The following is a 13,047-nucleotide window of genomic DNA, read 5'->3' as shown; positions in this document are numbered from 1 at the left end:
TAGGAAACATTTGAACCAAATTTTGTTGTTACTGATCAGTTTTGATAAATCAATAAATATGTAAAACTACACTAAAAACTGTACTGGTTAGAAAAAATCCTGAATCCATATATTTTAAAGAGAAAGTTATCTACATTTTTTTTTAGAAGTATATATAGGTTTTCAGGTTGCGTCATACAGCAACACACACACTCACACACACACCTGAGATAGCCAGCAGCATCTTCCTGCGTGCTCCAAATGTGGTGATTCCCAGCTCTTTTAGGTCTGGATCCGTCAGTGTGACGAACGTCTGCAGATCAATCTAAAACACACACACACACTGTGCAACTGGTTCTATAAACTGATATTTAAGTTAAGTGCTAACTTGAAAAAAAATTATATGAATATAACACTCAAAGCCTGCAAGAAACCAAACAACAAGTGATATTTGGCATTATTCAAAAATGTTTGTAAAAGTGTTATTTTGCACTAGCCTGCACTTCAAGGATTGGTTACTCAATCTGTTAATGGAAACTATATATTCAAGACATTTTTTGATTTGCTTGAAACTAACAAACATTTTAAAACTAAAACTAGGCGGGTAGAGTGTTTGGGTGAAAATTAAGCACTCTGATTGGCTGTGGGAAATGAAATGCGTAGTTTAGAACATGGAATCACACAAGCGTACGCATTTGAAGCACATGTTGAGCAGTGTAAACGCTTCAGTCTTTTCAACACAAATAATAAGACACAAACGATAAAACACTGCTGGGGATATGAATGAAGTACAGTGGGAGTCAAAAGTTCACAGAGCAGAGGGTGAGGACCTCAGACCTCCGTGTCTGTGACTGGCCAGAAGAACTTGTTCGGCCAATCGCTGCAGAATATCGCTTCATTCAATCACAAGTAATTTGCATGTTGCAAGTTGAGAAAATCTCGATGTGTGTGTCCCTTGTCACATTTTCGCCTGCCAGTGTGAACGCTGGGTAAAAGAATAAATCTGCTGTTAGGTGTGTGTGTGTGTGTATACCTCCTGCTGCTGGAAGACATCAATGTATTTGCCCAGTCCCAGAGTGCTGAAGAGCTCTGGCAAGTCCGTCCCTTTCAGAGAAGAGCTCAGAGAGCAGCTCTTACTTCCACCCATGGAGGAGATACAGTCCATATAGTTACTGCTGCTCAAATACTGATCTATAGCTGTAAAAATACACAAATGTATATAATGTAATTTTTAAAGTAAAGGCCTGTAAAACACACTGCATTTTATTGAGATTTTAAGTAATTGACCAACACAGTCACATAAAATTACACTTTTCAGATTTTTATTTGATCCTAATTTTTAAAACAAGTATCATTTTCGTTGCACATTACAATTATGTGCTACTTTGTGTTGGTATATCACTAAAAATCTTAACAAAGTACATATAAATTTGTGGCTGTATGGTGACAAAATGTGAAAAATTTCAAGGTGTACAAATACATTTGCAAGCCCCTGTAGACCAAAAGTAAATTCATATTAATAACTTTGTAGCACAGACATCTTTCACAGGGTTCTTGGCAGTGTTTATGCAAATATAGACCAAAAGTTTTCGAGCTGATTTTATCTCACCAGTACGGCTCTTGCTCCTCTCTGGTGGGCTGATAGTCGTGGGGAACTCGTTTGTTGCTCCGTTACTGTTACAAGCAGCACTTCCGTTCCTCTCCCTCCAGCTGTCCCCACTGCTGCCATTACTCAAAGCTCCTCCACTGCCCACACAGGAGAGAGGAGGACCCTGAAAACACACACACACATGCTTATTGTTAACATGATACGTATCACGATACAGGATTCAATTGTAATATTTTGCAATATTGTAAATAACACAATTTAATGTAATAGTTTTAAATAGTTATAGTACAAAAACACATAATTATAAAATCTAATTAAATTTTTTTTTAATCCAGTCAGAACTGTGGTATCTAATTATAGAATGCTACCTAGTGGTCACGGTTTAATCACAACAAAAAATGAACCACCAATCCTTACATCTGAGCTAATAATTAAATATCAATACTGTATTTTTGAAAATCAATACAACATTGCAAAACAAAATATCACAATACTTCGATATATAGATATTTTTACACCCCTAGTTTACATGAAATATAAGCACATATACATGCCAAATGCGGCAAGCACGCTCAGCAAGGATTTTTACAAATTAATTAATTAAATTAAAATTTGCCAATCTAATGTTGATTCTTTTATTTAAATTTAAGTACCCCCTTAATAAATGCTTAGGACTGCTATGTGGACTGTTTGATATGTGCACTCAAGTAAATAAAAAATGCCTTAAATATACAATTTCCATTAATATATTGAACATATATCAATAACAATATTGAATATATTGATTATTATCCTTTAAGAACCAGGTAATATTGTAATATTTTTAAGCAAAGGCTAACACAATCTAAAACTTTTACAATTACATTTTTATATAATGTAAAAAAAAACTTAAAAACTTTTATTATCATTCTCCTCAAAATTTTAGAACTTTTTGTGAATTGTACAAATAAAAAAAAATAAAAAATAAAAAAATACTCATAAAATTCTGGAGTGGATTTTCTCCACAGCAGGTGATTCCATCAGTGAGGAAAGAGCAAGCATTTTACGCTAATATTTCTTAGAAGGAAATCCAGCAGGATGCTTAAAGAAAAATATTTATAGTGTAAACTGTTAGTAAGTAATGCTGCTGTTTTTGTTCTTAATGAAGTGCCACAAAATAATGCTCATTATTTTGTTCCAACAAGATCCAAAAAGATGGAGCCTCTCATGGTGACAATATGAGAATCATATTACTCATGTCAACTGTTAAATAATTATTGCTTTTGTATTTTTTATTACATTAGGAAAAAATAATTTGGATATCGGTATCAAAAACTTTAAAGCAATACCCAGCCCTACATAGGTATAACGTAATTGAAATGTTTATAAACAGAAAAACAACAGAAGCTATGTAAGCATACAGAGTGTACTGCAATCTGTGAGAACAGTCATGTGTATCATAAAATATTCAAGTATAAAACATTTTGAGTGCCTGTTTGTACAAATACCTCATACGTGGTTCTGACAGCAGGTTTGTATGCTGTACGGCTGGCTCTGCGTAGCTGTTTGATGCTCTCTGCAGGCATAGACTTAGAGAAGCCTAGTCCACTCCAGGTGTTTGTGGGGGTCCGCACCTCTGTCACCACTGGCTTTTTCAGCATGGCTGCAACACATGACCAGCACTTATCTCTCTGTTAGAGTTGCACGGTGTACCGAAGGTTCGATTCTTTTTCGATACTACGTCATCACAAACGATTCGGTTCTTTAGCGTTCGATGCTTTCGATACTGTATATAGCCCAGTCACTAGCTTCAAATGAGTCAAATTAAAAGGCGCGATTTGATTCAGTTCATAAGAAAACTGATTCACACCGCAGCAGTCGGTGTGGCAGGATTCAAACTTAGTGTTCTGAACAAATGAATCGATTCACGCGCAAGCCAGCAGAGCAGCAGCGAGTGTAGAATGGCGACGGCTAAAATAACAGATGTCTCTCGTCCGTGACTTGTGGACAAAACGGGCGCGAGGAGTGAAGTGTGGGAAAATAGTCTGAGATGTAGGCATCTGTTTTTTAATAATTTTTATTTTTAAATAAAATAACGAAAATAACGAAAACTGAAAGTGAAACTAAACTACTTTATTTATTAGCGCTGTTTTCACTCCCGCAGTTGTACAGCGGGGGGTGTTGTGCCGATTCTGTCCGCGAAGCGAGAGTCGGATTCAGTAGCGGATTCGGCACAAGCGCGGCGGCACCTCGTGGTCCTTTATTTTCCTTATTCAGAACTTAACTTCTGCCCGCCCGTCAGGTTCACACAGTCAGGCTACCATTACCTCTGGTTTTAGTTTTAGTTTTTAGGAAGTGTTTAGATAATTATGTTATAGTTAAGGTTATAATAACAAAACTTGTTTTTTGTTCAAATGTTTCATTTTAGAATAAAAACGCTTGCACCGATTGTTCAGTGTTCAATCCAGTTCAGTCAAAAATAAACATTTTATGTTCAGATATTTTTATTGTTTTTTTTTCTTCCAAGTATCGTTTTGGTATCGAGAATCGTGATACTACAGTTGGTATCGGTATCGAAGTCAAAATTTTGGTATCGTGACAACCCTACTCTCTGTTTACTTTAATGGTCTTACATCATTGTACATTCAATTAATTAAAGAATGTTAAACTATTTTGGTATATACTAGAATGATAAAAAAGGTTTGTAAATTGAGCACACACATGCAAAGTTTAAAGCAACATTGTGGTCAATAGATTAACTTAGATTAACAAAAAACTAATTAAGTAATTTGAGAAAACAATAGACTACTTACTACTTACTATACTGCATTACTGTGAATAAATATGCACTAACCTTTAGTTGCAAGTAACTTCTTCTGTTCATAATCGTATGCCTGCAGAGAGACCACACAAATACACAATGTCATACAGATACATGAAATCCCTGTACACTTTGTTTTTGTTCATCAGCGAAGAATCCTAGAAGTATTTCAGGCCTTGATGGTTCCACAAAAAAAATTACATTTCTTTGTAATCTTAACTGTTACACAAGTAAAGCAAGAATTACAGTGATTGACTTATTTCTTTCTTACGTTTTGGTGGCAACAACAGGATCAAATGGAAAATTGTCTATTTACATGATCTGGGAAGATCCAGTAAGACAACCTTTCTTGTTTGTCAGGACTTCCCAGGCAGATATAAAGACCTACGTCCCACACCATTTAAGGTGTATCACTGTGTCTTTGCTATCTTAACGACAGGAAAAGTATACCTTGCAGAGCTAAAAATGTGCAAAAGTCATTAACTATTTCTCTTAATTAATTATTGGTGTGTTATTGGATGTATTGTGAAAAAAAAACCATAATGAGCATGTCACTGGCCATTCCCTTTAAGAGCATGGTGTGCTCTGACTTTGGCGGATTGCTATTTTAATGATGCAGCGCTTCTGCCATTCTCAGCAGAGGAAACTGACCTGCGTGTTTAGGCTGTGAAGGTGCGAAAGCAGCTAATTTATTAGAACAGAATTGTTATTTTATTATGTATTCTGTTTATTGCTGATGTAAAAGTTGTGTTTGTGCACCTGCGTAGCTAAGTTCAAATTGGTTAGTGGCACACCTGTGTTTTTCGTTGCTGAGATTACAATACACCTCAAAGTTCACCACATCCATTGCCGTAAATATATTCATATTCATATTCATAAACTTTGTTGGTATTTACATGGCTTGGGTACAAGGTGTGAAAATAGACAGTTGGTGGGGTGTAACATAAAACCCCTAAAGTATCACAATCTCCACCAGTTACACTGACAGGGAAACATCTAATGATGGTCTGTTTTACAGTGGATGGGACCGATGTAGTTTGGAGTCACAGTAGCATTTCTAGAATCCTAAATTGGTTCTGACAGAAAAGAGCATTTGAATTAATCTAACAGACACAAATCAGGCACAGCTCTACAACATGTCTGAATGTTTTTGTCTGTACAAGTAAACATAACAGACAGACAGGGACAGAAAAATATAGTGTGTGAGTGTCCAGACCTGTACATGAGGTGCCAGTCTGTTCCTTTCCGCTGCTCTTTCACTGCCTGGAGCTCTCTTATCAGCTATTGCATCAGCCTCTGAATCTGACAACAGGCAATCTGAACTGTACACACACACACACACAATATTTCTATACACTTGGGAAGAGCTACAGAAAGAGCACCTTTATAACTCTAACATTCTGAGTAATTGACAGAGAGAAAGAGAGAACACAGGAGGGAGATTTTTAAGACAGTTTTAAGATTTGATTAAAAACAAAAAAACGAAACTAACAAGAAAATCTGCATTTTGAACACACTGTATGATCTTTACATCAATGCCATTAAATAGCACTACATTTGACTATACAGTATATGTGAGAATGTGTGTGAAGCCATGATAAGGAGTATGGAACCTACTGGAGATGGGTATTTTTGCCCTGCAGCAACTCCATGGGCCGTTTCCCAGGTGATACTGAACAGGAGGCCAGCATCTGCTTTAGGTCGTTCCCATTGGCTGAATGAGATGGGCTTCTGGGCATGCCTACTTCAACAAACGTATCTGAGCCTTGATGATGGTTAAACAAACAAACAAAAAAACATATGAATGAATGTAAAAAATATCTTTGTTTATCACATATTTACCGAATGTTTTTAAGCAGCTAAATAAAAGTTATATGTGTGTATAAAAATTTAAGCGTATTCAAGCTTAGCAATTTTTAGCTGGTTTGTGTGTGTGTGAGAGAGACTGAATGAGAGGGAGTGAATGAGGGTGTGAACTTTCTACCTTCATTTGAGCTAGACTTGCTAGAGAGAGCTTCTGATTGGCTGTGTCCATTAATCTCTTGGACTGAGTCGCAGTGGGAGGGGCCAAGTAAAGATTCAGAAAGAGACGAAATTCCTTGGTACACAGACCCAGGAATCTGCAACACACACACACACACACATGCATATTTTGTGTTAAAGTTAAGTAATTTATTTGTAACATTTGGAAACAGTTAAGTATTACTTAAAATATAGTATTTTAACATGAACAAACCAACTCCATCTCCAGACCGACACTCACATGTGTTTTGAGCTGCTCTGGGGTGACTGGTTTGTGTATAGGCGCCAGTCCTGGTGGAGGGGAAGGAGTGTGTGTGTGGACTTGAGAGTGAGTGGCAGAGTGAGTGTGATTGTGTGTGTGACTCGGGCTGAAACTGTGGACCCCAGAGAGCAGCAGACCGCTGAGTGATCCCTGAGAGACAGACTGCATCATCAGAACAGAGGAGAACCCTGGGAGGGAGAGAGAGAGAGACAGACGTATAAGAGAAAGACAAAAAGAATGTATAGAGAGATAAGGGGCAATGAGACATGAATGAATGGACATAGGACATATCCTAAATAACAAAAATGAAAAAAAAAAGAAAGAAGAAAGTAATTAAGACAGAAGTGTGATTAGGAAAAAATGAGGAAGGAGGGAGAAGGAGAAGAGAAATGTTCATAAAAACGTAGAAAGAAAGAAACAGAAACAAGAAAGAAAAATAACGAAAAAAAAGTGAATAGAATAAAAGTGGGGAGAGACAAACAATAAGGACTGAGACAGAAATGAGAGTGAAAAAAACCCAGATTAATTATGCTCTCTTTTTTTCCACTAGAGGGAGCAAACAAAACAGATCCAGATCACAGAAAATAGAAGTAAACCGTACGGTTCCTACCTGCAGTGTTACTCTCTGTACTAAGTGTAGTGGTCCAGAAGGAGGGGTTGTGTATAGATGAGAGTGTGGGCGTGTACACATGGGTGTTGGAGTGTGTGTTATTGGACTGATTGCTGTCCTGTAGTGTGCTGACTGTCCTATTAGGTCCATTCAGAGCAGAACTGTTTCCAGTCAGAACTGGGTTTGGGCTACAAGAGCTGTTATGAGAAGAAATGCCTGAGGAACCAGAGAGGCCTGCAGAGAAAAATTAAGAGAGTAATTATCAGTTAAATTAACGTTTTAACCAATAAAATGTTGACACACAATCTTCAGTAATTAAATGTGTGTCAGATCCTGAGAGCTCCATTGTGTGTGGGCTAAATTACTGAATTAACTCTGAGCTGACGTATTTGTTAGCTCAAAACAGATTTTCTCCATTGATAGCTAAAACACAAATATTTGTGCACCAAACTTCCATGACTTTTCCAAAACTTTTTTATTTTTTCAAAACGTATCCAGGCCTGGATATTAATATTTTCAAATTTCAGGACTATACCAGGTTTGTCATGACTGTACAAACCCTGATTTATGTAAGTGTGTACATCACTTAGTCAAACATTCACTGGACCCTGCTCCTGTTTAAATATTTAGTAGGTCTTGTAGGTAAAAACATCATACACATACAAACTAGCTAATTTAGTTAGTTTAGAATCACTAAGAAAAACTGATGCTTTATGTTCTTAGTTTCTACTTTTTAATATGCACCAGCTATAAGCAAAACCACCTCCTAGATTCTACACTCTCTATATTTTTTTCAGCTCCACTGAGCATATAGGAGCACTTCAATAGTCAGGATCATCACAGAGCAGTATAATTAGGTAATTCTCAGAATTGCAGTAACACTGCTATGACAGTGGTGTGTTAGTGTGTCTTGTTCTGGTAATACGAGAGGGTCAGACAAAAGCTGGGCAAAATATTGATATAATTGCAACAAAAAAAAAATATTGAGTGTATTATCAGTACTTAAAAGAACACTGACCTAACTGTACATTTGTTTACAGATAGTGTAAGAAATCCTGTTTAATTAGATGATGTGCAGCAAAAAAGGGTATAAAATCACTGTACTATACATTAAACAGCTTTTAAATAGCAAAATATCAGAATCTCGCACTGCTCATGCATTTGTTAAACACTTTGTATTGTCTTTAAAGGTCTCCTTCTGCTAAAATCAACTTTTTCTTGTTCTTTGTTAAATACTATAGGTCTCTCTGTGTTGTATATGCATGCTGCACATAAAACTCTTCCTCAACCCCCATTGTCTGCAGTAGCTAAGAAAATAAAATCCTCAAAAAACGAGTTGATCAGGAAAAGTTCTGTGTCTACGTCAATTTAGCTAATATCACCCTGGCTTACCGGAAAACACTCAGGGTTCTCCAGTGTAGCTATAGGGCGGCATTAGCCCCTGATTGCAGCTAGCACTAGTGGCTAATGCTGCTTCACCCAGCCTTAGTGAAAATCTGGAAATGTAACCTTACTATAAATTAATGGAAGCGGATTATTCACCCAAATAACCAGTTTTCAGGAGAGAAATCTGTGTAGATAAACATCCAGTGCTCATTTGACTTGAGAAATGAAGAAAATGAATTATAGATTTGTTAACTTGGCTTAGCTTTACAGGTCTCAAAACCAGTGGCAAGACCTGCTGAATTAAAAGGAAAACATGGCGACACCCCTGTTCCTTACTGGTGTCGCTGAATGAGCCTTATAATCCAGTGTGCCTTATGTATGAAAATAGACGTTCATTGATAATGAACCTTATAATCTGTTGTGCCTTATAGTGCGAAAAATACAGTATTTTACACAGTGCTTACTTTAAACTTCCCACCAGGTATCCGAAATGAATAAAGAGAAACTGGCTAAAGGGAACATTCTGTGCAAATGATTCTGACATCTGTACGTTTGCAAAAAAAAGAAAAAAAAAGAAAAAATGGAGTGAAGGATCACTGCATAAGCCAAGCTTCTTCTGTAGAAAGAAAAACATCTGAGCTATAGAGACTCTCAGATGTACTCCACTGGCAGGAGTAAATACATAACCCAGCATGGGGCAACTGTCCGCAGCTCATACATCTTTAGAGCAGCATAACTCATATGATATATTTAGAAACTACAATCAGTACATTCTCCTTTTAAAGGACAATTATACACAGACACACACTCCTCTCTACTAAACCTCTCCTTATTTAACACAAACCCAGCAGCTCCAGATACATGAACAGACTTCTTCTTTTCAGTATTCAATGAAGTGTTCTTACTTATGAAAAGTAAAGCACACAAACACACACGTGTGCAAGCACATGAGTAAAACAGAAGCTAAATCTGGATACGTTTGGCAGTGTAAGCTGTAATCTGCTGACACAGACAGTAGTAATTACACTCCAATGAGATATGGAGCATGGCACATATTCAGCAGCATTAGGAGTGTTTACAAGATACTGATGCACAAAGGCTCTAAGTGGGTCTGCTCACACTATTACTACAGTGATTAGCTCAGAAAGTGCCTGCTAATGATAAAGAATCTGTTTGATGTTGAGTTTGTAAATGGTAACACTAATGGTTCATCATCAATAACAGGGGTTCTCAACCTTTTCTACCTCAGAAAGTTTAACACATTTTATACAGTACTTCTCTACAGGCACTACAAAAGCTGTGTCAGCAGTGAATTTCACTCAAAGCAGCTGAATGCATTCATTAGAAGGGGTGTTCAAACTACATTGTGTAGGAAGTCCCATTTTTGTTTATTTCTTGTTAAGTGTCGGCACTGAAAGTTTGTCTTTTATTTCTGATGATACAAAAATTGGGCTTTTGGATTACCATCATCATCTCCCTCTGTTTGAATCCATGAAGATATCATTTAGTTTGTCTTCTTCTTACTGGAGAGGAACAGTTTTGTATTGCATATAAGTAATTCTGATTAATCTAATCATGCATTATGTCTGTAGGTTTTTTGTACAGCGGGCATATTTCGGCTCAGATTTTTCCCATAGGAATCACTGTAAAAGTGTTTAAAAACCTGTTAAAATTTTAAACAGTTCTACTGTCCACATTTTGTAGCAGGAACTGTAAAAATCAGTATTCTGATTTCTCTTTTTTACTCTGCTTTTCATTACTGTCTGCGTATGTAGCAGCTGCTGTAAAAATCAGCTCACATTATTTTACTGAGCAAAATGTTTCTCACTCTCTCTACCTCTTGCTTTTTCTCTCTGTACCGCTCCCTCTTTCTTTCTTTAGCTTCCTTAACTTTTTTCAACATTATTAGCTGTTCCAAGCCAACTTATATTAGAACTTTCCTCAAAGTTTCCAGTTTGAAATACTTGATTTTCAAGAGGCTGACAAACAGTTACAAACCCACATTACCTAGAGTGCTCAGCCCCAGTCCAGCTGAGGCAAAGATATCCAGACCCACAGGGTTAAGAAGGGGGGAGGCAGGGCTGTGTCCGTTCACCGAGATGCTGCTAGTATCAGGAGGAAAAGGAGCTTCAGAAGAAACAGGAGGACTGAGAGAAAGTGGGATACTGGGAGATGCTCCACAGCTGCTTTCCACTGCCAGCAGCAGCCTACGAACTTCATACATGTTTTCTGCATTCCTCTCAACACTCTTCACAATCACAGACTGAAAACAAGAGAGAGAGAGAAAGTGTGTGTTGGGGCATTTGGAATGTGAATTTTTGACTGGTAATGTATGTGCACGTATGTATTACCTTGCTGGGTTGTTTGGGTTTGGGTTTGATGCTGATAAAGACGTCAAGCTGCTCCATTAATGTGTTAATACAGTGGGTCTCAATCTCCACTTCCTCCTTAACATCGAACATTAAAACCAGCGGCAGGCAGCCCTGAAACACACACTTCAGTAAGAACATACACAAGCTTCTGTTGCAGACTCACGGCTAAACCACAGCCCTCCTCTCAAAGAGATACTCTATAATTCAACCATTCTCTCTCTCTTTCTCTCTCTCTCTCTCTCTCTGTCTGTCTCACACCCTGGCCTACATAACCCCTTTGAGCTTCTGCTTCATGCGTGGACTGATAAACCTGCACGGTCACCCAGTTCAAGTGGAGTGATTATTGCTCTCTAAGCACACTGAGCAGCTCTGTACTGAGGTGTGGATGGTGGTTCAGAAAGAAGGGTTCTGGGTTCTGCTCTTTATAAAGTGGATTCATCATGGCACTATACGAATGAAGCTGAATTTAACTGCACTGTTGAGAATCAGTGCTTGCTTTACGTTTCTGTGATAAAAGCACATAGGCCTGTCACAATAACCAATTATTTTTGGACAATATACAGCAACTTTTTAAGTTTTGTGCCAAGTGACCCGGTGCACCTTATGTATGAATTTTACCAGTCAGGTTGTAAGGAGCAATCTAAGCTAAACGGAAGTGCTTTACTCACCCAAATAAATATTTTTCAGGAGAGAAATCTGTGTAGATTAACATTCAGTGCTTGTTTGACATTAAAAGAAAGTGTTTTTAATTTAAGAATTACAGTTTTGTTTGCTTTTAGTTAACATTCCAGCGCCCAAAGCAAGTGTGTGTATTTGTGTATGTGTACACGAGTGCTTCATACCATGAGCTGTTGTCTGGCGTCACACACAGCATCTATGCTGCCCTGGATGTAGACGGTGGAGCGGCGTGTGCTGGTGTGTGAGTGGGAGTGTGTGCTGGGGTCGGGGAAGTGGATGCGGGCGCCGGTCCGCTGGGTGATGTGTTTAAGGTTGGCTCCATTTCGGCCCAGAAGAGCCAAGTGGTGCTGAGGCGCGATGTCCAGCTGAGTGCTGACCAGGACAGATCCAGCCATCGAACCGGCCAGATGATCCAATAAGAGAGCAGTGCCTCGCTGTGAAAAACACAAACACACACACACACACAGGTGCAGTATTCAGTATTTAAATGCAGTATTCAATACATTATATACTCATATTTTAGAATAAATTTAATTTTCAGCTGAGTGGGCTCCGAGTAGTCCAGCAGTCTAAAGCGCTGCCACTATGATCGGAAGATCGAAGGTTCGAATCCTGTTCATGCAGTTTGCCATTGCTGCCACTATGATCGGAAGATCGAAGGTTCGAATCCTGTTCATGCAGTTTGCCTACCGGAGCCCTGAGGGAGCACAATTGGCCTTGTTTTCCGGGTGGGTAGATGGTGCTCTCTCCCCTAATCACTCCTAGGGTGATGTCGCTCAGCACAAGGCATTTGTGCCCTTGAACATGGTATTAGACCATCTCTTTTCCATGCTTGCTGTAGCATGGCTGATCGCATGCTCCCCAACTCACTACGTTAGAATGTGAAGAGGAGAAGAATAATATGCTTAAATATCTCTATAAGGGTGATTCTCATGAAGCTGCAGGGAACATGTCCATGACAATTTTTTTAAATCAATACTTAATTCATAAAAACTCTGATATTGTGTGTAAAGCAAATAGGGAGTACTGTATGGATCAATTGTTTTCATCATCATATAAAATTATTTTTACATAAATTAAATAAAAAATATATGGAAATTCTCATTACCGTTATGTGTCCATATTCCTTCTTTCTAATTTTAAGTTAAACCATATAAAAATTACTAAGCATATAAAATAAATAAAATAGGGTAAAGCCATTTAAAATATCTATATTTATACATAATATAAATATTTTTTGTGTTGAACAAAAAAATGTACTTGATTTTAAACAAATAACTGTGTCCGAACAATTTTTTTCTCATTACCGTTTCATGATTTCATCCCCTA

General features: G+C 37.8%; 1 protein-coding gene across 4 annotated transcripts in view; it reads right to left on the bottom strand.

The window, feature by feature from the left end:
* The window catches only part of bicc1a (BicC family RNA binding protein 1a), a 51,705-nt gene that overhangs the window by 5,211 nt on the left and 33,447 nt on the right, over positions 1 to 13,047 (bottom strand). For 3 of the 4 annotated variants that reach the window (XM_022672761.2, XM_022672765.2, XM_022672762.2), the window contains 13 exons: positions 11,883 to 12,152; positions 11,020 to 11,151; positions 10,676 to 10,931; positions 7,283 to 7,516; positions 6,652 to 6,860; positions 6,373 to 6,508; positions 6,006 to 6,153; positions 5,605 to 5,710; positions 4,422 to 4,461; positions 3,076 to 3,230; positions 1,589 to 1,751; positions 1,013 to 1,176; positions 205 to 304 (listed from right to left, as the gene is read on the bottom strand). In XM_022672761.2, the coding sequence (XP_022528482.2) occupies positions 205 to 304; positions 1,013 to 1,176; positions 1,589 to 1,751; positions 3,076 to 3,230; positions 4,422 to 4,461; positions 5,605 to 5,710; positions 6,006 to 6,153; positions 6,373 to 6,508; positions 6,652 to 6,860; positions 7,283 to 7,516; positions 10,676 to 10,931; positions 11,020 to 11,151; positions 11,883 to 12,152 (2,113 nt within the window). The remainder of the gene's footprint in view (positions 1 to 204; positions 305 to 1,012; positions 1,177 to 1,588; positions 1,752 to 3,075; positions 3,231 to 4,421; positions 4,462 to 5,604; positions 5,711 to 6,005; positions 6,154 to 6,372; positions 6,509 to 6,651; positions 6,861 to 7,282; positions 7,517 to 10,675; positions 10,932 to 11,019; positions 11,152 to 11,882; positions 12,153 to 13,047) is intronic. The other variant, XM_022672763.2, reaches the window with a different exon arrangement.

The sequence above is a fragment of the Astyanax mexicanus genome, chromosome 14 (assembly GCF_023375975.1).
Source record: "Astyanax mexicanus isolate ESR-SI-001 chromosome 14, AstMex3_surface, whole genome shotgun sequence".
Classification (NCBI taxonomy): domain Eukaryota; kingdom Metazoa; phylum Chordata; class Actinopteri; order Characiformes; family Acestrorhamphidae; genus Astyanax; species Astyanax mexicanus.
Note: the sequence above shows the minus strand (reverse complement) of the source record. Positions and strands in the feature narration are given on the sequence as shown.